Below are 26,763 nucleotides of genomic sequence, written 5' to 3'. Positions count from 1 at the left end.
CTGCTGGATTTGTTGCTTGACCATTATTTGCTCTTCAGTCTTTTTCATTGCTAATGCCTCTGTCTTGATAAAATTATTCACTTAGAAACAACTGGTATCTTATCGTGTAAGGGTTTTGTGGATCTAGGTGATATTTAAGTACTATAAGCACTCAAAATATGATGTACAGTTTGTAGCAATGTTATCAGATCCAGACAGGCATTTTATTCTATCCCTGTTTATCATCAGAATGTAAAACCCACCTCATTTTTTTTTGTTGACTGAATTCCTGTAATAATTCACCTCCTTTGAAGGTTATCAGGGATTTTTCTATTATTTCTTCAGGTAGGATTTTGTAATATAAACTTCCAAGTTGTAAATTACAATCCTTTCATCTACCACTTCAACAATATTTAATCACAGTGAATTTCAAGACATCCTCAGTCTTCACAATGTCATATTGCCACAGTTTTGTACCTTATAGCCTGCCTCATTTTCTTTTACACCTTGAGTGTTGTAACATCTGCATCAGCTGCGTAGCACCCTGTCAAATGGCTTGAAATTCACATGTGACCTTAGATGATGAGTGCTAATACACTGTTCAGCCATAAGAAGGAATTAGTGAAATTAAATGTAATCTTTCCCAATATACCCCAGGGGGCACTGAATACTACTTTTCCTTACTTGTCTGTATTTTAATGCGATAATTGAACCAACTTTGAATATATTTGCAATTTTTATATTCTCTGAGGAACTCCATGTATTTGCAGGACTTCACTGCAGGAGTTCTACAGGCCCAATTATTTATTGCAGTTTTATCAATGGCACTTTCTCCACCATTAGCTCAGAAATAGGGTTGCTCGGCAATCTTTTCAGTGTTCTACTCCATTCACAGTGAAACATTTTGTGCAGCTACAGCCAGATAACATCAAAGCTTGTGGTTATAAGCCTGTAACCCTTATGCTACCCAAGTGCTGGGCTATGACTAACTTCAACAAAGGATATCTAATCACTTGTCAGTCAGTAGCAGTACTATTGCTGAAACTCCACCATCAGTGTTCTGACCAAAAATTCAATTGGACGAGGCACGTAAATACTTCTGTCTTTCAAGCATGGAGGAAGTTGTGTATTCTACAGCAAGTTATTCCCCTTTGTCCCCAATAGCTTGTAGAATCACAGAAATTTACATCTCAGAAAGAGGGCGTTTGACTCATTTTGTCCTTGCTATGTGACAAAGAGCTGGTCAGATTAATCCCACTTCTTTGAGGGCTACAGCACTTGGGAGGTCTGTGATATATCAACAGTTTGAATGAAAATGTAGGTGGTATGATTAGTAGGTTTGTAGATGACACCAAAATTAGTGGAGCGTTGAATAGTGGAGCAAGTTGCCTAAGGTTACAATAGGATCTGGAACAATGGTAAACTGGGCAAAGGAATGGCAGATGGAATTTAACTCAGACAATGTGAAGTGAGGCATTTTGGTAAGTTAAACCGGGACAGGGCATACACAGTGAATGGCAGGCACTGGGAAGTGTAGAACAGAGAGTCCTAGGGGTACATGTACATAGTTCCCTGAAAGTGGCGACACAGGTAGTAGGCAGGGTGGTGAAGAAGGTGCTTGCCTTCATCGGATGTGGATTGCACACAAGAGTTGAGATGTCATGTTACAGCTGTATAGGACTTTGGTGCGTCTGCATCTGTAATATTGTGTGCAGTTCTGGTTTAGAGGCATTTGGACCAAACACAGATAAGTGAGACTAGATCAGGTAGGGACCTTGGTCGGCATGAATGAGTTGGGCTAAATCCATGCCATGTAACTCTTAACTGCTTATTCTGGTGCTTTTCAAAGTTCATAAGAGTGTCTTTCTCCATTATCCATTCAGGCACCGTGTTCAGATCTCCACAGCTCTTTGGATGAAAGAGAACTTTCTAAACTTCTACCTATCATGGTAAAGGCATTGGAGCATTCCTGTTCTTCACACGCAGTCATATGCCAGCTGTGGTCTCAGTGGAGCTCTATATAATCTTCTAAGGTTGACTTCCATTTGACACTTTTCTCCCATCCATTGCTTTGATATCTTACTAAAGCTTCAAGTGAAAGTTGTGATGGAATACTCTCTACTTACAAAAGGTTGCATAGCCACTTAAAAAAAAAGCTTGGCACCATCCACTGCAAAAAGCTGATAAATTGGCCACTTTCTACCACCTTAAACCTCCATTGCCTTCACAAAAAGCATACTGTGACAGCTATGTACTGTATATTGTCTATGGCATACATTTGCAGCAACTTGCCAGTGTTCCTTGAGAGCTTCTCCTAAACTGCAGTGCATATCACCCAAAAGGGTGGAGATAGCAGATTAGTAAGAACATCATCGCCTCCAAATTCCATATCATCCTGATTTGGTGTATTCATTGCCACTGAGTTAAAATCCTTGGTCACACTCCCCAACAAACCTTTGCCATGTGGACATTGCTTCATGTTGGTAACTCACCAGAACTTTCCCAAGGGGAAGTAGGAATGGGAAATAAATACTACCCTTGAGAGTAGTGCTTGAGAACAAATTAAAATAAATACATTCCAATCATTTCTTTGCTCATGAATAAATTTAAATATCGGCAAAGTTCATGTTTGGACTCGCAGGTGACGTCAAATTGTGGATTTTAGCTTAATCTGTATATAAAGATGCAGTATTTACTTTGAAATCTAACTTGTTCTTATATTTTTATATATTTTAATCAATGTTGTCTAAAGCACCATATTCTGTTTATGCCTATGACACTAAAATTGTCACGTCTTGTCATTTAGCATCAGTTGTGCTCTCCTTTGAATATATGTTCATCACAATCCAGAGATTTGAACACAAAATTCAAAGGGTCCATTCCAATGCGATATTGAAGGTGTGTTACACTGTCAGTGCTTCCAGCATTTGAAAGAGATATCAAATGCACACAGATATTGATGCAGGTGATGGTAGAACACTGCATGACATTATAGTGGGAAAAGGAGAGGTGCAATGAGACCCAAGTCGTCTTGTACAACAGTCACTGACAGCAAGCATTCAGTTACAACAAGCAGTTAGAAGGACACATGGTATGCTGGCATCTATTGCAAGATATAACCTGAGAAGATTATATAGGGCCCCACTGAGACCACATCTGGCATATGACTGCGTGTGAAGAACAGGAATGATCCAATTTCTTTAGCATGATAATAGATAGAAGGTGACAGGAATGTCTTACTACAGCTGTAATGGCCTTGAGGCCCCATATGGAATTTTGGTCTCCTTATCTGAGTAGGATGTCCCTGCCTTTCCTTTGAGTATATGTTGTCACAATTCAGAGATTTGACCACGAAATTCAAGAGGTCCATTCTAGTGCAGTATTGAAGGTTTGTTACCTGTCAGTGCTTCCAACATTTGATAGAGATATCAAATGCAGACAGAAAACTACACACACAATTCCAGATGGGGTCTCACCAAGGCTATTACAACTGCAGCAAGACATTCTTGTCACCTAGGATGGCAGGACTGACAAGAGGTTTGGTTGGTGAGGTCTGTATTCACTGGAAAATAGAAGAATGAGAGGGTGTCACGTAAAAGCTTATAAAATGATACATTTTCAAAAATGTATAACAAAAATATAAAATTCGATGTCAAGATGTAGGTAGGATGTTCCCAATGGCTGAAGAGTTCAGAACCAGGAGTCACAGCCACTGGATATAGGATATGCCATTTAGGACTGCGGTCAGGAGAAATTCTTCACATGGAGGGTTGTGAATCTACAGAATTCTGTGTAACCTAAAAATGCCAGAAGAACCTAGCCAGTCAAGCAGCATCTATGGAAAGAGAAACCAGTTAACATTTCAGGTCAAAACCTTGTTCCACCATCATTTATCTTACCTAGGGTTCAGTATTTAACCATGAGGTAAAAATCCCCTTTTATCCAGTGGATAGATTAGGATTGAAAATACTCTTAATAGTTAACTGCAAAGTAAAACTATAGTTAAACTGTAGATGAGATAATTGGATAGAAAGCTTTAAAAGCTAACAGCCTTCAGATCAAATTGATTTTCTTTATGATGAAACTTGAGTCAGGAGGTAATGAATATTTTCTTCATTGACTTTGGCAAAATTGAAGTATTCTGTAGCAACTATAATAATTCTTGAAGGATATTTGCCTTTCATAACCCATACTGAAGGTGTCTGGTTCTCAGAAAGCACAGATGTCAAGCCAGTGTTACAATTTTTATAAACTGATTATAAATCCACTTTAGGTAAATGCCCATGTTATTTATTTAAGATTAAAATGCCTACTTCTGAATTTCTCATTTTGATTTAAACATCCGTGCTTTCTTTCACTCAGACTTATCCAACTACCAATTTTAGCTGAAGGTGGGTTCTGGTAGCAACTTGTATTTCATTTATATTACAGAACAATTCTCATTGTTAAGTAGTAGACTGAATTTAGCATATGTACATTTTACTAGTTTACCATCCAAATTATAAAGTAAGAGCCACAACTTTGGAACATCCAAATGCTTTGCACCCACTGAAATTCATCTGAAATGTAGTAATTGTTATATTGTAGGAAACTTATCTGCCCACTGCAGTGTTTTGCTGCTAGCAACGTGATGCATGTATCATCTGTTTTGGTTGAATAAGATTCAGAACGAGAAATTTATAGGAGGAAAGATTTGTATCAAAGTTCAAATACAATAATTTGCCATAGTATTTTCATAACTTGTTGACATTACAGAGTTTTTAGTGAGATTAGGTCATTTGCTATATGAAAGCAAATTATACATTTGTTACTGTTAGGGAGGACTAGACCGCTTGTTCAAGGAGAAGAGAGAAAACAGATACAGACATACAGTAAACACTTCCATAATGAAAATGTTAATGGGTTCAGTAAGATATAAATAGAATTTAAAGTGTAAGACTGTAGCATGCAAGGTGCATCTGTTCACTTTTTCTATACAGGCTGCAATAAAAGTTCAATAGCTTTCCAGTATTTCAGTGAATTTACATCTTTCATGTGTGAACTCGAGGTTCTGAGTAAGGAGGTTATTCAATTATTTTGGTATTGCACCTGAGCTTGATCCTGATGTCTGTGGATGTCCCTCCCAGCAGAAGAATGCAAGGGTACTGGCTGTTAATTTGTCTCCTCCCCAATCTAAGGTCAATTAGAAGTTTACTGGATCCTATCCCACTGACCTGGAATAGACTAAGCATCTAACTTTCTTCTGAGGACATAATTGGGCAATGTTTTATTCAGTTTTTTTTGAGGGGGATGTAGTGATTTTTAATTAAATCGTAGAGCCAAGGATTTTTTTTGAGAATTCCCCAGTACACTCTTTGACTCAGCAATTCAAATGTTAATTCAGTGCAGTTTTTCTGTGCATTGAATGCATAGTTCTTTTAGCATTGATTATAGAAGTGTTACTAATCCTAACACTCAATAAATTCAGTGATGTAATAATACATCAAGTATTTAGAGGAAGAAATAGAATTCACTACTAAAACCTCACATTATTGAAGAGGTTTATATTTCCATGATATGTCACCAATACCTTCTGATAGTGTATTAATGAGAACCAGTGGGCATCACCAAAAGTGCAGTTGGCTGTTTGAGTCCAAATTAATTAAACTATGCTTTTTTGTAACGTTGAGCATAGTCCTGTAAAATAACAAGTGTTGGCGTAATAGCCTTTTATTATTACTGACAGCTATGAGGAATTGTTAGTGAGAGTACTTTGTGCAAATAGCACTGTGTGAATTAAATAACAATCCATCAGCCTTTTGTCTCTTGCTAATCTGAATACATTACAAAAGTCATGGAAGTGAGTTAGTCACAACATACGTATGGACAGATGTGCTCATGAAAAGTTGAAAGTTTCACAAAATTCATTTGTTGAAAAATAGGACTTCATGATTGGAAACCATGCTGCATTGGAATCCAGCATATTGGATTTTGCATTATGAATATATCCTCGGGTTATAAGTAAGCAGTTGTTATACAATCTGCAGCAGTTAGGCGTTAATGATTTAATAGCATGGCATACTTTAATCCATTTGCCTGTAGGATCTGGGTAAGAGTTCAATCCAAACAAATGAAATGGCAGTTTCATCTTGGGAAATGAAATGTGTATTTGTCAATTATGTTGCATCATCCATCTATAAATCAAAAATCCTCACACTTTAAACATGGGCACGGAAGGAATGTATGAAAATTTAATAACATCAGAAATAGGAACAGAAGAAAGCCATGTAGTCCCTCAAGCCCACTTTGTTATTTAGTAAGATAATACTTCACCTGATCTTTGGCCTCAACTGCTCTTTCTTGCCCATTCCTCATGGCCATTGATTTTCTTTACTGAAAGCATCTAGCTTAGCCTCGAATATATTTAATAACTCAGCATTCACAGCTCTCTGGACTGGAGAATTGTGGGAATATTTGTGATATTTTTAAAATTACCAATATATTCATTTTTTAATGCTGCTTGAAAGCGATAACAATTGTGTAACAAAATCATATGTAATGTTCATAGTTTACAGTTGCAGAAGGAAGAGCCAAATAGGCTGAATGGTTCTACTAATTTGTGCTCACTATGCTTTGAAATGGAATTTGAAAAAAAATGATTGCCTCAGATTAATGTTGTAAGTGCTTTTGTGTGTACAATGAGTTAAATTGGGGTTGAGCTGAGCCATGATTTTCTTACAATCAATAAGCCACCTTGTCTATGTCTGCCCATAATGCCTATTTGGATACAATTCTGTTATACGGTCTGGGTTCCTAAAACTGTGCTGTTGTTGAAAGCACCTCTGTAATGTAAGGGGAATAATTATCGAGTATTCACGCAACTCCATTTAAAGAACGAATATTTTCCCCATTCCGGGTGATGAGTAGGGGAAAATTAACTTTGAAACAAAATGCACAGCAATACTGTGAATATCATGGAACATAGAACGGTACAGCACAGGAACAGGCCCTTCAGCCCACAATGTCTGTGCCAAGCATGATGCCAAATTAAACTAATCCCTTCTGCCTGCACATAATTCATATCCCTTTATTCCCTGCATATTTATGTGCCTATCTAAAAGGCTCTTGAATACCACTATTGTATCTTCTTCCACTAGCACCCTGGCAGCGCATTCCAGGTACCCACCATTCTCTGTATTTAAAAAAAAACTCGCTCTGCACATCCCAGTTAAACTTTCCTCCTCTCACCTTAAAGCTATGCCCTCTAGTATTCAACATTTCTACCCTGGGGAAAAAGATTCGGGCTGTCTACCCTATCTACGCCTCTCATAATTTTATAAACTTTTATCAGGTCTCCCCTCAGCCTCCAGTGCTCCAGAGGAAACAATCCAAGTTTGTCCAAATCATACATCCTGGTAAACCTCATCTGAACCCTCTCCAAAGCTTCCACAACCTTCCTATAATGAGGCGACCAGAACTGCATGCAATACTCCAAGTGTGGCCTAACCAAAGTTTTATACAACTGCATCATTACTTCCCGACTCTTATACTCAATGCTCCTGGCGTTGAAGGCAAGCTTGCCATATGCCTTCTTTACCATTCTATCTACCTGCATTGCCTCTTTCAGAGAGGTATGGACTTGCACCCCAAAATCCCTCTGTAAATCAATGCTGTTAAGGGTCTTGACTCCTCACCCTTTCCACCGCTAACCCCTCAATGAAGACTAATTATTAATTGTGTCCTTCACTTGTTGCTGGGTACCATTTGAGAGCTTCAGCCTGCTACTTTCAAGTTATATTTGTGTGCCAAAAAATTTTCGTGAGCTGAATTCTAGATATTTGAATGTAAGTACAAAATTACAATGAAAACACTTTTACCTATAGCATGTTTTTACAATGTACAGAAATCTTAGCTAATAGTTCTCTATAGAACATTAGTGTGTGTTTTTGGTATACTTTTAATAATAGGAATACATTCAGAAGCAAATAATATGGAAACTCTTGAACTAATCTTCAGATGAAATTATTTGTTTTCTTGGTCATTAATTCACTTATCAGTGGCATCAGTGAGACCCAACGCAGATTGAGTGACCACTTCGTTGAGCACCTTCGCTCCATCCACTGCTAAAGCAAGGATCTCCCGGTGGCCATCCACTTCAATTTCACATCCTACTCCCATACTGACATGTCTATCCAGTCTCATCTACTGTCACATTGAGGCCAGATGCAGGTTGGAGGAACGGTAGTCTCCACCTGACGGCCCTCAACATTGATTTCTGCTAACTTCTGGTCACCCCCTCCTCCCATTGTCTTCCCTCATTTCCTGTGGCCCACTCACCCCTTCTCTTTCTCCTCCCCACCCTCATGACCTGCCCATCTGTTCCCCACCATCCTTCCCTTTTTGTTTTCCATGGTCTACTGCCCTCTCTATAGATTCCTTCTTCAGCCCTTTTGCCTCTTGAACCTATCACTTCTCAGCTTCTTGCATCACTCCCTTTCATCCCCCTCTCCCACCCACCTACCTTCCCCTTATCACCTGGACTCACCTATCATCTGCCCAGCTTGAGGTCAAGAGGGTTGAGAGCTTCAAGTTCCTAGGAGTGAACATCACCAATAGCCTGTCCTGGTCCAACCATGTAGACATCATGGCCAAGAAAGCTCACTAGCACCTCTATTTCCTCAGGAGGCTGAAGAAGTTTGGCATGTCTGCCTTTGACCCATACCAACTTTTATCGATGCACCATAGAAAACATCTAATCCAATGCATCACGGCTTGGTATGGCAACTGCTCTGCCTATGACCACAAGAAACTGCAGAGAGTTGTGGACACAGCTCAGCACATCATGGAAACCAGTCCCCCCTCCATGGACTCTGTCTACACTTCTCACTTCTCACCCACCCTAAACATTCTCTCTTCTCCTCCCTCCCGTCTGGCAGGAGATACAAAAGCCTGAAAGCACGTACCACCAGGCTCAAGGATAGCTTCTGTCCCACTGTTATAAGACTATTGAATGGTTCCCTTATACAATAAGATGGACTCTTGACCTCACAATCTATCTTGTTATGACCTTGTACATTATTGTCTACCTGCACTGCACTTTCTCTGCAACTGTAACACTTTTATAGAAACATTCGGCCTGCATTCTGTTATTGTTTTACCTTGTACTACCTGAATGTACTGTTGTAATGAATTGATCTGTATGAACGGTATGCAATACAATCTTTTCACTGCACCTCGGTATGTGACAATAATAAACCAATATACCATTCGTTTCCACATAGATTGTCTTGAGAACAAGGCCTAAATGGTGCAAGGGGTTATTTGTGGAAACCACAAGTGATAGAGGAAGTTGAAATGTCCTAATGTTTTCAATTATGCTTAGAGGAAAAGATGTCCTATTAATCTGATTATTTTTCAAAGCCAGTCTGGACAAAATAAATCTTTGCAGCTCTGATCTTTTAGTATCTGTATTGGCTCATGTTCAAGTTCTTTGATTGGTTCATTTTAAGCAGAGCTTTGTGATTAGATAGTTTTTATTACATATATGGTAAACTAATCAGATAGTAGAGGGGAAAAATAGTTCTTTTTTAGCTTCCAAGGGAGTATCCCGCTTTCAATTGTCCATAACCTAAAACCAGCAAACTTAAAGAACCAGGTGTCATGATTCACAGCCACAGTATTTGCCAGCAGGTTGCTGAGTAAAGCTTCAGACATAACATGTGCCATAATTCCCCTTTTATTCCACTTTTCAGTGCTTGAATCCTTGCTTGAGAGTATGTGTCAGATCTATCCTTCCCCCAAGGTTTCCACTCTTTTATTCACAATTAACAGGCTGAATAATAATGGCATTCTACAGCTAGCATGTAAGTACATCTCAGAATTAAATGACTATTGGAAGTCCAGTGACAGATCTCCAATGTGCTGAAGATCCCAGCATTGCATTGGGGAATCCACCTCTGATTTATGCCAGCCAGACCTGGCTTAGGATCAGGATCCCATTCATTTGAATGAGGATTCCTGAGCAAGGGATTTATGAAGAAAAATATGGTAATCACTTATTTTACTTCATGTTAGTGCTTTATAATTTAGTAGTATTACAGTGTGGTTTTACTATCTTTTTTAAAAAATATTTTTTATATTTGTAGAAATTTTTTTTTAGAAGTGTCTGAAAATTAGGGAGTTTTATATTCTCATAATGTGTCACAAATCTTTAAAGGGGCAAAGTTTTACCCCCAAATTGTACCACCTGTTAAAGGCTATCAAGGCATTCTGGGGACATGGCCTTGTAGCATTCAGCGTTGCGCTGCTTGGCACCTAGAGTTTATCAAGTATTCAGGAAAGGCCAACATCTTTTAGCATTTATCCTGAGCTTTAAGCTTATAATATTTATCAATCGATGTGAGCATTGGGATATCCATTAATTGTTTACCCTATTGAGGTGGTGATATTTTGAGGCTTATCTTATGACGGGTTGCCTGCAGTTAGGCTTTGTTTATTGGAAGTCAGGAAGTCAGGCTTTTTATCAGTCCAGCAGGGGCTTTCACTATGACTTTGGGATCTCTATGGAGGTCAGCGTTCAGATGGAATCTCCTGGCCCATGTGTCGGTAGGCAGCCCACACTAGTACTGATCCAGGAACATGCACTGCTGAATGGCAGGAGGCACATTTCTGTTGGTAATTTGCTGTCATTTAGCAAACTCTAAGAATTGCAAACAAGTTTTGTGGAGCTGATTTCAGCTCAAGTTAGCTCATCTTCCTGCAAAGGAAATTCGGATCAGTATATGACATGGGTGAATCTTGTGTGGGTTGCCTTGTACCCCATCTCTCAGGATGGCAGAGAATGGCTGTGTACAATAGTCTCCTGCTTCCTCTATACATTGAGGATGAGGGTGAGGGAGGTGGTGCTGGTATGGAGTAAAAAGGACCTTGTTGTGGTATGGGTGTGAGAGGTTTAGGAGGGAGAGAGGGATGGCAAGGATGCCTCTTTTGGAGTGAATTGGGTTTGTGGATGATGGAGAGGGATCTTGTGTACTGGTAGTGTTGACAGTGGTGTGTTTCATTTTGAGAGAGGCTACAATGATTTTTTTACATTGAGAAGGGCCCTTTAATATTTGCTGTGAAATTCTACTCATTGCTCTTAAAATTGGCTTAATATCAATTCCCATTTCTGGAAAGATGTTCATCACTTCTTCTACACCTTGGGCAACTTGTGTAATTGACCCAGAAAAAGTCACACATGTGATCTACTCTAAATTAAATCAACTTTCTATCACATGGTGCTGAAATATTTTCTTTCCTGACCACTCTTGACTTGGTTCTGATTCTTAGACTATGTTCTTAAACCAAGTTCTGGTCTCTTTAGTGAATGGAAACAATTTCCCTTATCTACCCTATCAATTTTCTATATTATCTTGAATCCTTCGTAACTTTCCAAATTCTATTTATTATTTAGACCTTTAAGTATCATGCTGGTAAATCTACAGCTTCTCTCAAACGTCCATATATCTTTCCTCAGAATTGTTCACAATTCTCCAGGTGTGGATTAATCAAAGCTTTGTATGGCTGCAGAATAACTTCTTCCCATTTATATTGATCATGTCAATATGAAGGCCAGCATTTCATTTGGCTTTTTGAGGTTTTTTTTATGCATCCGTTCATTGACCTATCAGAATCAGGTTTATTATCACTGACGTATGTCATGAAATTTGTTGTTTTGCAGCAGTAGTACAGTGCAAGACATAAAGACATTAAAAAAATTACTATAAATTACAAAAATAAATAGTGCAAAAGAGGAATAATGAGGTAGCGTTCAGAAATCTGATGGCAGAGGGGAAGAAACTGTTCCTGAAACATTGAGTGTGGGTCTTCAGGCTCCTGTACCTCCTCCCTGATGGTAGTAACGTGAAAAGAGCATGTCCCAGGTGGTGAGGGTCCTTAATGACGAATGCTGCCTTCTTGAGGCTGGTTACATACCAAATCTCCTCAAACTCCTAATGGAGTAGAGCTGCTGGCGTGCCTTCTTCATGATTGCATCAATGTGTTGGGCCCAAGATAGATCCTCTGAGATGTTGACACTCAGGAACCTGAAGCTGCTCACCCTTTCTACCACTGACCCCTCAATGAAGACTGGTGTGTGTTCTGCCAACTTCCTGAAGTCCTCAATCATTTCCTTGGTCTTGCTGATGTTGAGTGCGAGGTTGTTGTTGTGACACCGCTCGACCAATCGATCTATCTCACTCCTGTACGCCTCCTCATTGCCATCTGAGATTCTGCCAACAGCGGTGGTGTCATCTCACTTGCATGGACCCACTGATTTCTTTGGAATTCCATAGTTTCCAGCTTTTCATCATTTAGAATGATGAAATGGATGATCTCACGTTTGCCTCCAAGAATTTCACATTTCCTATTTGCTTAACCTATCAATAACATAATTTGCTGGTTCCATCTTCACTGATTCCCAAGCTGTATATCAAGCCATGATAAGTGATTTTTGAAACAATCATCTAAGTCATTAATAAATGCAGTGATTGGTTGAGCCCAGTATAAATCATTCTGAATCACCTCGCAGCACATTCTGGCAATAAGTGAACCCACTTATTATTACTACTCTTAGAGCCAAGTTAATAATGTGCCTTCAGTTTCATGAACTTCAGTTTTTGCCAAGTGGGACTTTAGCAATGGTATTTAGAAATCCATATAAATAATTTTTATGGACATTCCCTATTCCACTTCATTAGCCAGCTTTTCAAAATATTTAATCAGGTTCATTAAGTATGACCTACCATTTACTAACCCAACACTGGCTTACTCACTGCTTAGACTCACTTATGATAATTGTGTGATTGTGGAAACCATTGTGAGTTATTACCCAGTAATTTGATCAACATCCTGTTATTATTTCAGCACCATGTGTTAGAAAGTTGATTTAACTTAAAAATAGATCACATCTGTAATTTTTTCTGGGTTGAATTTAGCACATTGTTAAATTAATCTTATTTGGTGTTCTCATTATTATTCTGTCATTGTTATGAAATTTATTCTGAATCATTATTGCAGCTCTGCACTATAGACTGAAATATGTGAATGATGCCCTCTAGTTGACTGAAAAGAACTAAGGACTACAATGCAACCCCAACGTAATTTGCACATCAGGTCATGTGGGCAGTGTGCACTTTAGAGAATTGCTGGGGAACTTGGACCACATTGTGTTGGGACTGTTGTGGCTAGGACAGCAAGTGAAACAACATGGATTTTCATTGTTCCACCACAGCAGCACCTTTCCAGGTTAAGGTTTTGTTTTGCAATTTCTGGGCAATTGTCTTCAGGAGAAGAGAGGAGAAAATGAAGGAAAATGGGGTTTGAGCATTTAAAGGCTCCTCTTGAATTGAAATTCAAGATTGCATGATTTGCTTTAGGACAACTTAGTATGTTTTGTTCAGGGAAAACAATGATGTGCTGATTGTTGCTGCCACCTTTTGGATTTCTTACAATACTACATTTTGTAAATTAGTACTATAAAGCTAAACCAGTGGAATATATCTGATGAAAAACACGATGATGCTGGAGGAACTCAGCAGGCCAGGCAGCATCCGTGGAGAAAAGCAGGCAGTCAATGTTTCGGGTCAGGACCCTTCTTCAGGACTGAAGATAGGAAAAGGGGAAGCCCAATATATAGGAGAGAAAAGCAAAGCAGTGATAGGTGGACAAAAGAGGGGAGGTCAAGTGGGCACAAGGTGGTGATAGGTAGATGCAGGTAAGAGATATTGATAGGCAGGTGCAGGGGAGGAGGGGAGAGCAGATCCACTGGTGGATGGGTCAAAGGTAAGGAGGAAAAAAGGGAAGAAAAGAAGAGGCATGGTTGGGGGAGGGGTTGAGGGGATTACTTAAAGTGGGAGAATTCAATGTTCATGCCGTTAGGCTGCAAGGTTCCAAGACACAAAATGAGGTGCTGTTCCTCCAGTTTGCGCTTGGACTTCTGGCAGTGGAGGAGGCTGAGGACTGACATATCTTTGATGGGAGGGGGAGTTGAAGTGACTGGCAACAGGGAGATGCAGATTGCGGTTACAGACGGAGGGCAGGTGTTCTGCGAAACGGTCACCTAGTCTGTGTTTGGTCTCGCCAATGTAGAGGAGGCCACACTTGGAGCACCGAATTCAGTAGATAATATTAAGGTAGGTGCAGGTAAGTGCCTGTCCCATCCAACACATCACTTCTCTTCTTTCTCCAGTAGAATATTTCACTGTACAATCCCGGTGCATTCCCTGCCTGATGATGTTTTACGGTTAGACACCAACTCCAGAATGCCTTGTGAATATATTGATAATCTCATAAGTGCCATTAGGTTCACATCTGGCACAGTTCAATCTGTAGTGAAAAATCTCTCTGAAGAACAGTAGAAGAGGAGACGAGGCATTCCTGGGCAGGCTGTTGTAAACCTTTGCAGCCTTTGATAGCAAAACCTGCTTATGGTCCTTAAAATATATAACAGGTCATCAGCTCTATGTTGCATATAGAGCTAATGACCTGTGATATATTGTAACAACCACAAGTCAGCTACAAAGGGCATCACTCTCACTCATTCTACAGTAAACATCTGTAATAATTGTGCAGACCAATTCCACATCAGTGATAGAGTAACAATGCTAGATCACAGCAGTGGTTACTCTTCAGAAGAGTAAAGAGCTTCAGGACATCCTGATGCCATGAAAGGTGCCACAGAAATGCAATCATTTTTTTCCACAATGTAGACCAAACTGATAAATATAATCACAGATTCATTATTTACCTACCATTTGTTTCTTGCTATGGTACTCTTCTGAGGAGATACCTTAACCATGTTAATCTTGCGAGGTGCTCACCAGTTGCCTTAAAGCTTCTGAAAGCTGCTTTTTCCTCATGTGAGGACCCTGAGAGTGCCTATAGCCAACAACTTATTTGTATTTGTATCTTCAAGGATGCAGGTGCAATGAGTTTTGTTTAAGCAGGTGCTAAAGGAGCTAAAATTACTGACATCCTGATGCAGGGAATTTCATGGAGTTCCCATAAGGCCAGTGCTATTCCTGTGTTGTAGATGGTTATCGCTTTCCTTGGTCTCTTGAAAGCCCTTTTGATTAAGTTCACTGCTTTGTCTGAGGTGGATACCTTCCTCTCCACAATGGAACCAAAACCTGAATGGAAGAGATTTAGATAATCTTGAGCCTAGGAGACCTAATCAAATATCTTTCAGTATGAGCATTGTCTGTGGCTCATTCAGTAGCAATATTGCCTTTGAGTCCAGAGACTTGATCACAAGATTTTGGCCTGATGGTCCAGAGAAGTACTAAGGGTGTGGTGGAGTAACAGTCATTTAGATGAAATGTTAAACCAGTGCCTTTCTAGGTGGAGGTGACTGTTACTGTTACATGGTACTATTTCAAAGAAGAGCCAGATAATACCAGAGTATTAGCTGGTGTATTCTCCCTATACAAGATAATATTCATAATTCAGTCAACACTAAAAACAGATAAAGTGGTCATATCCATTTTGTTTGTAGGACCTTGTACTGTGTCATTTGCTGCCATAGTTCCTACGTTATTTTTTTCTCTTTTGGCATTCCTTCAGGATCAAGTATAACTTGCTCTGGTTTGGTTTTGTGGGTTCTGAGATGGCTAATGAGGCCATTGTGGGAACCCCAGACTCCTCCTCATTTGGGGTAAGAGGTGCCTGACAGGGCAGATGGGTGGATAGTTTATGAGGTGGTGCTTCTGTATGCTCCAGATGCGTGGACTCGAGGTTCTCAAAACCATACCCTGAATAATACTCCTTCAGTTTGAGATTCCGAAGAGTCAGTGGAGGAGTTGCATTTCTTCACTGAGAATGTGAGCACATACTTGAATCGCTTCCTGTGTCAGAGCTCAGAGTAGTGTGTCTGTTTTGGGATTCTGTTGCCAGGCATGTGAGTGATATGTCTGTCCAACGTAGCCAACAGCGTTACTTGGGCCTCAGTGCTAGGGATGTTGGCCTGGGAGAGGATGCTGATGTTGGTTTGCTTATTTTTCCAGTGAATTTGGAGGATTTTGTGGAGGCACCATTGGTGATAGTTTTCCAGTGTCGTGAGGTACCTGCTATGGGTGTAATCCAGGTATCAGAAGCAGTTCTAAGTAGGCAGTGGTCACTGCTGGCTAGTAGACCATGAATTTGTGTATCGTCTGAAGGTCATGATCTTCAATTAATCTTTTTATTAATCAACCAAGGGCTATGCTAGAATGCTGAATTTCATCATCAATATTTGGCTTTGCTGAGAGGTGGCTCTTGACATTGGGAAAGTGGTCCATGTTTTCCAAAGTGTTGCTATGAATCTGTTGTCAGAGCAGAGGGGCAGAAAACTGCTACATTAGCTCAGAATCACTGTCAAATGACCTGAAGCTTTGAAACAGCAACACAAAGTCTCTTTTAAAGTGCTGAAAAGGATAGTAATCCTGAAACTGATGTATTTGTCTTTTCATGCACTGCTCTTTTTAAAAAAAAGCATGGAATCCATTTAAGCAGATAGATGAACTAATGTCATAATTAGCAGAGCTTGTAGACCATTATAAAATCATATGTCATGTAATGAAGATGTTTGCCGTATCTTTTGGATATGCCCACTATTTACAAAGTCTGTGTATTCGTGAATACCAGACCCATCATTATCAATTCAGTTTTTCTTATATAACTAACTGTAGTTGATATACTGGTGACCAGGTTAGCAGAAAATGATACAACAGCCTAGTGATGTAAAATGTGATTAAATTTTTCTACCTGTTTCTTTTTGTCTGACAATGGTGTGTGTTTGTCCAATATGCTGACGGCTGGATGTTATAGTCTAAGCAGTAGAAAATCATAATCGTACCTCTGATCTGACTTTTCATTTTAATTACAGTCAACGATTAGAAATCAGAGCTGAAGTGGCAAATGCTTTCTTGTCCAAGTTTCAACTAACTGCAGATGAGCTGAATACTCTTCGAGGCCCAAGAGAGGGACCGATTACAGAGGTAATCCATATGTCATTAACTTCCTATTATGTAGCAGAAACAAGCACTACACTCACAAAATTGTGCTGCATAATCTTTTATATACTTTTAGGACTTCTTCAAAGCACTTGGAAAAGTGAAACTAATTCACAATGATGTGAAGGTTCTTTTACGAACAAACCAGCAAACTGCAGGGTAAGGAATATTCTTAACTGTCCCTCTTACACAAACTTCTATTTATCATCTGCTTTGGAAGCATTTATGGTGTATTATGGTTTGATGTGAGGAAGTATAAGGAACAGTAGCAGAATATCACATGTGAACAGTGCCATGTAATTTTGCTTATAGGCTATGGAGCAGAGTATTTGAGAGATCAGCAAAGCACAAGGATGAGTGGAAGAGTTAAAAGACAAAACAGTCATGGATCTGGACTACAACATGTAAATTGGGAGTTGGAATAATAAAGCCTGAGCTGAAATAAGAATAAAATGCTAGCAATTTTTTGAGATTGAAAACAAATAGTAGGAAATCCCAAAGCCCAGGATGGCCATAGAAAATAAAATTTTGTGTATGATGTTGCAGACGAATTGATGGGATTGACACTAGAAGGGAAAATATTTCTAGAACCTGATATAGGTGTGGAATCTTGGGTTGAAGCCAGGGAGTTGCACATTTATTGATAAAGTAGCAGATTTCTGGGACATCATCACTGCCATTAAGAAAAATAGAATCCATTGAACCTCCTGCAATGACTGACCTCACAGATTGGGCCACATCTTGTTAGTAGAATTCAGTCGTCTTTAACTGGTCCTTAATTCAGGTCCTTAACTGGTCCTTAATAACTGCAACATCACACTCAAACCTTATACTGTCCATGTTAAAAGTGTAACGGTTGTTGACTCAAGTGTAGAAATCCTGGACAATTTTTCGTCCCCTGATACGGAATTCGGCTATTTGTGGAATTCAGACTTCATGGCAGAAATAAGATAACTCATCACATGCTAGAGGTTAAATCTGGAAATCATATATTCTGTGTGGGAGACGTTGGAAAATCATTGGTCGGAAACACTATCTCCATTTCTCTCCCCACAGGTGCTAATTAACCTGCTGAGTATTTCAAGCATCTTGTTTTTTGTTATTTCAGACTTCCAGCAGCCTGCAGTATCTCGCTTTTAGTCACTTACTAGATGAATTCTCTGGTCCGTGTCACTGAAAATTTTAATAACAATAATCCATTTCCTAACAAAGTTATCAAACAATTAGATAAATTTACAGTATCTTTCTTTAAAATATTTCACCTTTGAATAATGCACCATGAAAGATCGCAGACATTATTGAAGTTTTATTCTTGGAATTTCTCAATTTAAATGTCATCATGAAGACTATCTGCATTTGAGAGACTGGATCCATTTAAAAAAAAGTGCTGAATGATTATGCAGGTTCTTAAGTAGTTTTAAAAAGTTATGTTATATTGTTCATTATGTGGATTTCTAAGCACAGATTGTTGATCAATCAGACAAAAGTTTCACAGAGCTGTGAATGTTTACATGAAAGTTTAGTGCCTTCTCGTGGAATTCTGTATCTGCACTGTGCACAAATTTAAGTACACAGTTTCAATGATTGTTGCGGAATGTTAATTCCATTCTATGTTTTAAAGTTTGGAAATTATGGAACAGATGGCACTCCTCCAAGAGACGTCGTATGAAAAACTTTACAGATGGGCACAAGGTACATCTAATGTCAGAAGTATTTCTAAAGTGAAGACTGGATTTTGATTGAAATAAACAGAATGTATCAAGCACATTGAATGAAGTCAGATACATGTAAAGGACTGTCATTAATATTTTGACAAACAAATGAATTAAAAAGGATTCAAACCAGTGATTGATATATCATTTATTTTTGCGTTATTCACAATGAAAAGCTGTTCTGTCTATTTTATGTTCTAGTTTAATTTAGTTACTTTATTTCAGCTGCTTCTCCTTTGGATTGAGTACATGGTACTTTTAGCTGTGACACACAGTAGCTAAATTCCCTTGTATGTAAGAACATCAGAAATAAGGGGAGCAACTGGCTATATGATGCTTTGAGCCTACTCCTTCACATACTTAATCAAGTCTCTTTTATCCAAGGCTCTATTGAGTCTATTGTTAGCATCCTATCAGGCAGAGTAGTCTAACTCCTAACCATTAATTACAATAAAAAAAGAAATGGTACCTCAGGTTCTGTTGACCATCACTTGACCATCTGGATAATGGCTCTTCAGTCATAGGAAAATATCCCCATGAACTTTTTGTAACCCTACCTGATTTTAAGCAATTCTATTGAATCTCTTTATTCTCTGCTCTGATGACAACCTTAGGTTTATTCCTGGAATCATTCAAATAAAACTCTTCTGCACCCTTCTTAAATTATAATGTCTAAATTGCACACAATGTGCAAACTAGTATTTTAACAGTACAATGGATACTACCAATAGAGTAATGACTTCTGATTTTAATTAGAATCAGATTCTTGGTTCCCCCTAAAACTGGGATGTGTTTTTCTGTTCAGTCTTTGGAATACAATGAGTAGTAACATTTTGATAGCCATAACATTGTGTTAGCTTCTTGAAAAGCATACCTGCTTGAATTATGTGCTAAAAATTTAAGCACAACTAATAAAACTGAGAAAATACTTAGATTTCTTTCGTTTTTTTTTACAGCTGAATGCAGAACTCTTACACAGGAAACCTGTGATATTTCTCCAGCACAAACTCAAGCAATGGAGGCTCTGCAGGATAGACCTGTACTCTACAAGTTAGTATTGTTTTCACCATATTATTCTTTACCAAGGCTTCTGAAATGAAAGGAAAAAAGGGATGTTCATTATAAGAATTGCACATTGTCCTGAACTGTGCAATTTAATGTCAGACTTTTATCCATTGATCTCGGTGTGAATTTAGAAGGTATATTATCTCTTCTTCCACCTCTTTTTCTCTGCACTTCTCTCTATAATTGACTATTTCCTTGTGCATATCCAAAATTTAAGTGTAAACTGTTATAGAGGATTCTTTGATCATTTATATTGAAATATGTAATTGTAAATCAAGGATTAAATATTGGGGAAAAGTCAGTTAAATTCTCTGGCCTTGCATCTTTGTGAATAATGACAGATTTATATTCAAGGAAAATGAAAGTGCCAATTTTGAGTATGAAGCCTGAGTGTGTGCATTTGCACATGTGCCTGCAGAGCATGGCTAGCCTTGCAATGATGAAAATCTCTTAACAGTGCATAATACACCTCAGTCTTTGAAGTTTCATGTTAGTCTGGCTATTGCCTCTGGGGGAAAAATGAAGAGGAAAGGAAAATTAGATTTTTAAGCAAATGAGCAGAAGGTTCCCAAGAAAGATATCAAGAACGTATGAATATTAATTGCCAGCATGCACTTATAAGATGTAATTAAGAAAAAAGCTACATGCCTTCATTATATACAATTTATGGCATATTGCTGTGCTGATCTTTCTAGATCATCTAGATCACTGCTAAGAGCATTTTGTAGGACTAAGGATAAAATGATTGAAATCATGTGGAATTTATTAGCCAAGATTTCATGCTTGTAATAATAATGAAATTATCAGTCACAATACCTAGAAACTAATAGCAAATAAAGCACAAAAATTCAGAATCTGGTGTCAGCGATTTCCCGCTTGCCTGCTGTCTAGCAACTTTTTCCCATGTTAATCTCCAGGAATTAGAAAATTAATAAAAATTTGTGAATTTCATCTAAAATACTCTGGAAAAAAAATTACACCTTGTTGCATGATGTTTAAATGAGTTTTTAATGGTATATTAGTCCATAATTGCTGCCTGGCAAACTCGCTGGCCCTAATGAAGTATCTTATGCATGTGACACAAAGATATTTCAAGGCATAATGGGTTTCAAAATGATTCATTTGTATTTCAACTCTCATTAGAATATTATGTGCATATTCTATTAAAAGTTTTGTACCTTATAAGGTATTTTAAATATGTTGTGCTTTTTCCTTCTCATTTTACTCTTTGTTAGAATTCTTCAACGTGATTAGCTGCTCAGCTGGGTTGCTTGACCCCAGGAATCTCACTGTACTGATTCTTGATACCAAGTTAGAGTGGGAAAGGGCAAGTCCATGCCATAGGGTTTACAAGAAGTTTAAGTGCAGCTTTCTTCTAATTGGTAACAAGCACCATTATTTCACCACTGGGCACAACATCCAGGCCACTCCCTGTGGCTTTGCATTGAACAGTGATTGCGAATTGGGTTTGGACTTCAACTGAGCAGGTGCACATAACCACGAATTATGACTAGTCTTTGTAGCAATACTTGTGGAATAAAACATGGGAAGAGTAGGTATTGGAAAAACTCAGCTGATCAGGCAGCATCTGTGGAAAGAGAAAATAATTAACATTTGGATCCCTTCATCAGAAGTATTGGAATGTAAGGTGTCCTTAATATTTCCACAGGTACCCTTGTCTGTTCAATCAATGCATATAATTAACTTTTATAACTATTTAACAGAGACAATTACTTTTTATTTAAATGATTCATTTTCTTGTACTATTAATTGACTTCAGTAGTTAGGTGAAAGGGTGCTAATAGCTAGTTTTGATTCTCGCAACAGGGGAATGATAGAACCAGAACTCGGTTCCCACTAATCTTGACCTATAGGATCAGATTGATAATATTTGATCCCAAGATGAGCTTCAGAATGTCTATCTCTTCCTTCACTAGGACTGCTGAATTTTTCTCAATCAGCCCCTGTCCCTTTTGCTCATCTGCCACTGAGGTCCTCATCCACGCCTTTATTGCCATTAAACCTAATTATTCCAATGCACTCTTGTATGGACTCCCTCATTCTACCCTCTGTAAAGTACTTCTGTACGTAACTCTGCTGACCACGTCACAAAAAGGTCTATCTCTCATCCACGTCAATAAAAAACTGCAAATGCTAGAAATTAGAAATAAAAACATAAAATCCTAGAAACCCTCATCAGTCAGTCAGCATCTGTGAAAAGAGAAACACAGTTAAGTTTCATGCTGAAGGTCCTTGTCAGAAATGAGAAAGTGAAAAAACAAAAGAGACACAAGAGACTACACATGCTGGAATCTGGTGCAACACATGCTGGAGGAAATCAGTGGGTCAGGCAGTATCAATGGAGGGAAATGGACAGTTAGCACCTTGGGTTGAGACACTTCATCTGGACCGGTCGACTGTCCATTTCCCTCTATGGATGCTGCCTGACGTGCTGCGTTCCTGTAGCATTTTGTGTGTTGCTGTAAGGGAGAAAACAAGTTAGGTTTATGTTGTAGAGAAGGTGGGGAAGTGACCATTTGTTTCACAGATTAAATAAAAGAATGTATGGTACTGCAATGTAGCTCTGTAAATGGGATAATTTAGAAAGCTAATCTTCTATGAAATAAACTACTCATTTAGTATTGAGAGATTGGAATACAAATTCATTTCTCTTTTTTCCATTTTTTTATATTGACATCTTTCATTTTTCATGTATTTATTGATCTAGCTACATACTTGATGAATTTGGAACAGCAAGGAGGAGTGCAGTAGTTCGTGGTTTTATAGACGCTCTCACCAGAGGTGGACCTGGTGGGACTCCTCGGCCAATTGAAATGCACTCTCATGATCCTTTAAGGTATGCCATTGAATAATCAACATTTTTCTTGTGGTATTTGTGTTTTCTTAAACCTAATTTTGCTCACTTTTGTGCTCTCAGGTATGTTGGAGATATGTTGGCATGGTTACACCAAGCAGCTGCTTCAGAGAAAGAACATCTTGAAGCTTTGCTGAAGCTCGTAACTATGCAAGGTAATTGCTTAATCTCTTCAGTGGGCTGTCTCCTCTTGAGATTTTGCAGAAACTTTGTATAATCAGGTCCCTAAAATTTAACAACATTTCAAAGCCAATTTCTATCACAAGCTGAACAGAATTCTGCACAACCAGATTTGTTCTTTACAGTGAGGTCTTTGTTGTAGCCAGTTTTATATACACGTGTGTGTGTGTGTGTGTGTGTGTGTGTGTGTGTGTGTGTGTTTTAATATATATATAATGCTTATGTATGTATATAAGTAATTTCAAGAGCAACAGCTCTACATGGCTTTCCCATTAAAATAACTGGGGGGAAAAATTGAAAGGGACCTTGCTCTTTTCAGTATTGGCTGAATACTTGTCAGTATTTGCAGGTAAATGGGGAAAACATAAGCCACCATTATCAGGTAAAAGACATGATGCACAATACAGAAAATATATTCTTATATATTCTGTTGTATGGTAAAGCTGTATCAGGGCTTCCTTAATTTCAACACCTATCATGTGTACTTGTTGGTTAGTTGGGATATTAATAGTGTCAGAACCATAAGTGTCAACTGCCATTTGTGAAGTTATATCATAATGTAGAATGAGGAGCAATCACGCATTAGGAAGATAGAAAAATAATAATTGGAATTATGCATTTAAGAATATGAATGGCCACCAACTATAAATTTAAAATCCAATGTTTGTAAATTTGCAAACTGATAAAATCTTGTTTAAAATTGATTTTTTGAATTATTTTCATTTTCGGTATTATTTCGAAGAATATGTGCAGGTCTCAATCATTGACCAGACTCAGTTCATTTAAATGTATGTTCAATAAGGCAATTAGGAAATTTTAAATTGTAATTTGGCCATTGTAATTATCCAAAGTGAGCTGACTGACTTTCTGTAGAATTGTTGTGACTTGTATGCTCATTTCTCAAAATCATGTTCAAATATGTCTCCTGAACCAGGTTTATCCTATTCCCTTTTCATCGGTGAAGCAGACTCAAACTCAGTACACTAGGTGGCAGTCTGTACATTGGTCATTGTAAGTGTAAATAGAAACCTCCATATGGACAAGTCTAGGCAAACCTTCCCATGAAGACCAAGTAACTCTGCTCTATTTGGGAATGTAGCTCTTAATCAAGTACCCTGTCTGAGTCCCTTGGGTCTGGAGTCTCAATAAGGGCAGATCTTAGGCAAGCTGTTCCATTAACTGATGAGGCTTAAAACAGAGTGTAATGATATGTCTGGAGCATGAGAATTATGTGGATGGTAAATTGATTTAAACTTTTTAAGGCCTGTAAGTAGTACATGTATGTACCTTTAAGTAAGAAAGCATGGACAGATCTACTTTAAAGGGCAATAAAAGCTCAGAAGTACTACATTTTTTATATAATTTTACTTTAACTATCTAAAAAAAACTTCTGATTAGAAGCTTTTTATAACATTTAGAATAAATGTCAAACTTCCTGCAAGCTACTCTTGTGACATCACTAACAGGGAAAGGCCCTCTTGTACTTTGAGTGGTTCTGTTAGCTTTAACTATAGCTGCAACAAAATTGGCTCACTCAAGCAATTTGATGATTCACATTATCAAACTTTACAATTAAAAAGTAATTATAATTAGAAAGTACTACTGGATTTTACAATCAAATTTTGATCAGTATAGTGTTGATTTCAATATTAACACTGCTAAGTTAGATGTTACAAACATATGAAGAACTGTAGAATAGCTCTTCTTTCTAGAGCTTTATCTTATTGAGGATTGAGCTGTTTTCGTGCTAGCAATGCGGTTTCTGATTTCATCATGAAAAAGTGCATTGTAAAAGGAATGTAGCAGCTTGGTTCGGCTATACTTTTATGTAAAGCAGAATGTTTATTATTACAGGCGTGGAAGAAAATATTCAGCAAGTAGTAGGACATATCACTGAAGGAGTATGCCGACCTTTAAAGGTACAGACTGAATTTATAGGAATTTGATCTGATACTAAATAAAAATACAGTCATAGACATGAAATTTGTTGAAAATATTGGCTCTTTGATGCCTTTCAGTTTATCCATACGGATTAGAAACAGATCCTGCTTTGAGCCTCAAGTTATGGTTGAAACAAAAGTTACTACAGTTAACCTCATGTTTCCTGGGAAGATGAAGAGCCTTAGGCCAAATTTCCAACAACCTGTTTCTAGAGTGTGCACATTGAGAGTAGCAATTGGCTACTGCATTTGAATGGTGTGATAGGACTCTCCACCTGAATAATCAAAAGTTGGATACAGTAGCTAGCATAAGGTAGTGAAATCAGACCAAACTTGTTTGGAAGGGAATAAACAGCAAATATGATGAAATTACCCTGGAAGTCAGGTGACATCCTGAAAAGGGAGAAAAAGTATTTTAACGTTTCAGGTTGATGGTCGTTCATCAAAACTGGAAGCGAATATTTCCTTACTTTTCTGTAACATTTACCACTATGCAAGTTTATTACTCTCAATTGTGAGATTGAAGTAATATAGAACCAAAAGATACTATCGGCACAATTTCATGACTGGCTAGCCAAATGGTGGAATTACCTTTCTCAAGAAAAGTGAGATTTTTAGAAGATTAACATATCATTTTCAGTAATAGTCCAAATGATATGATGTGAAACATATTCCAGTAAGGAGCAATTGACACAAGCTTGCTAAATGATTCTGCAGCAAATCACTAATCCCAGCTGGGAAGAAAATAGAAAATCTGTCTACTTTTGCTCTTTCAAGCTTATTAAAAAGTGAAAGGGTAGTCTGTCTGCCTGCTGCCTTAACAAGGGTATGCTCTGAAAGACAAAAAGAACAGTGAGAGGAATCAAGTGGTTTACAATGCAGTAGTGTTAATCTTAACATCTTTTGAAGGGAATCCCAGTCCTGCTCCAAAACAGTGGTCTTGATGTTGTACTTGTTTAATTACTTTTCAGCCTGTAGAAATACTCTCATTTAGACCTCGTGTTAAGTCAAAAAATAGGGATTTAGCAGGAAGAGGCTGTATGCCTCATCAGTGATCCTTGTACCTTAAGTACTTTCTCATCCTGTCCTTGTATCTATTGTTTCCCTTGCTGCTCAAATATTTTGTGATCTTAGCCTTGAATATACAGAGGGTGCTTGAGTTGTACAGCACAGAAATGAGACCTTCAACCCACCACATCCATGCCAACCTCTTTGCCCATCTACGCTAATCCCATTTGCCAGCTTTAAAACTCTATCCTTCTATGCTTTGCCTCTTTAAATGTCTGTCTAAATGCTTCTTAAAAGTAGTAATTATAAACTGATTCCACCACCTCATTGGCATTATGTTCCAGCTGTCAGTCACTCTCTGTGTTTGGGGAGGGGGGGTGGGTGGTGGGGAACAAACACTCCTCAGATCTTCCGTATATAATGGAGTAAGCATACACAGTCCTGTGGGGCAGGGAATTACTAGTAGCTGACACTTTAAACTGAAATTGTGCCCCCAGTTCCTAATGCTCCAGTCAGAAGAAACAGCTTCTCAACATCCAATGTATCAATTCCTCACAGAATCACTGAAGTTTTAATGAGATCCCCCTCATTCTTCTAAACTCCAAAAATTTCAATCCAGGAATCAATCTTGTAAATCAATGTTGCACCTCCTCCAAGGCAAATATATTCTTCCTTTTAGGAGCAGAAACTTAAATTTCAGTTGTCTATAGAACTGCAGCAAAATTAACTTACTTTAGCACAATTTAAACAAAGGCCAACAAAAACATTTGCCTTCCTAACTCCTTGCTGTTGCTGCTGGAATCCCTTTGTGAATTGTAAGTTGTTGGCAGTGCTAAAAATAGTTGCATTCAATTTTGTTCCTCTTTTTAATGTGATTGTTTAATAGTTTTGTTTTGTTTCTGCTGACTGCTCAGCTGGTTCGTTCAGTTTTGCTGATAATTAGAATATTTGTTAAATGCAATGATGCTGTTCAAAATTGCAATGCATAGTAACTGCAA

The 26,763-nt window shown here is 38.2% G+C and overlaps 1 protein-coding gene across 1 annotated transcript in view; it reads left to right on the top strand.

Moving 5' to 3' along the window:
* The window catches only part of cog6 (component of oligomeric golgi complex 6), a 61,396-nt gene that overhangs the window by 21,489 nt on the left and 13,144 nt on the right, over positions 1-26,763 (top strand). Inside the window, exons 5-11 of the mRNA XM_052025803.1 lie at positions 16,859-16,970; positions 17,062-17,144; positions 18,607-18,677; positions 19,654-19,747; positions 22,491-22,619; positions 22,701-22,792; positions 24,672-24,736. Coding sequence (XP_051881763.1) covers positions 16,859-16,970; positions 17,062-17,144; positions 18,607-18,677; positions 19,654-19,747; positions 22,491-22,619; positions 22,701-22,792; positions 24,672-24,736 — 646 coding nt within the window. The remainder of the gene's footprint in view (positions 1-16,858; positions 16,971-17,061; positions 17,145-18,606; positions 18,678-19,653; positions 19,748-22,490; positions 22,620-22,700; positions 22,793-24,671; positions 24,737-26,763) is intronic.

Source organism: Pristis pectinata, chromosome 11, assembly GCF_009764475.1.
Source record: "Pristis pectinata isolate sPriPec2 chromosome 11, sPriPec2.1.pri, whole genome shotgun sequence".
Taxonomy (NCBI): domain Eukaryota; kingdom Metazoa; phylum Chordata; class Chondrichthyes; order Rhinopristiformes; family Pristidae; genus Pristis; species Pristis pectinata.
Note: the sequence above shows the minus strand (reverse complement) of the source record. Positions and strands in the feature narration are given on the sequence as shown.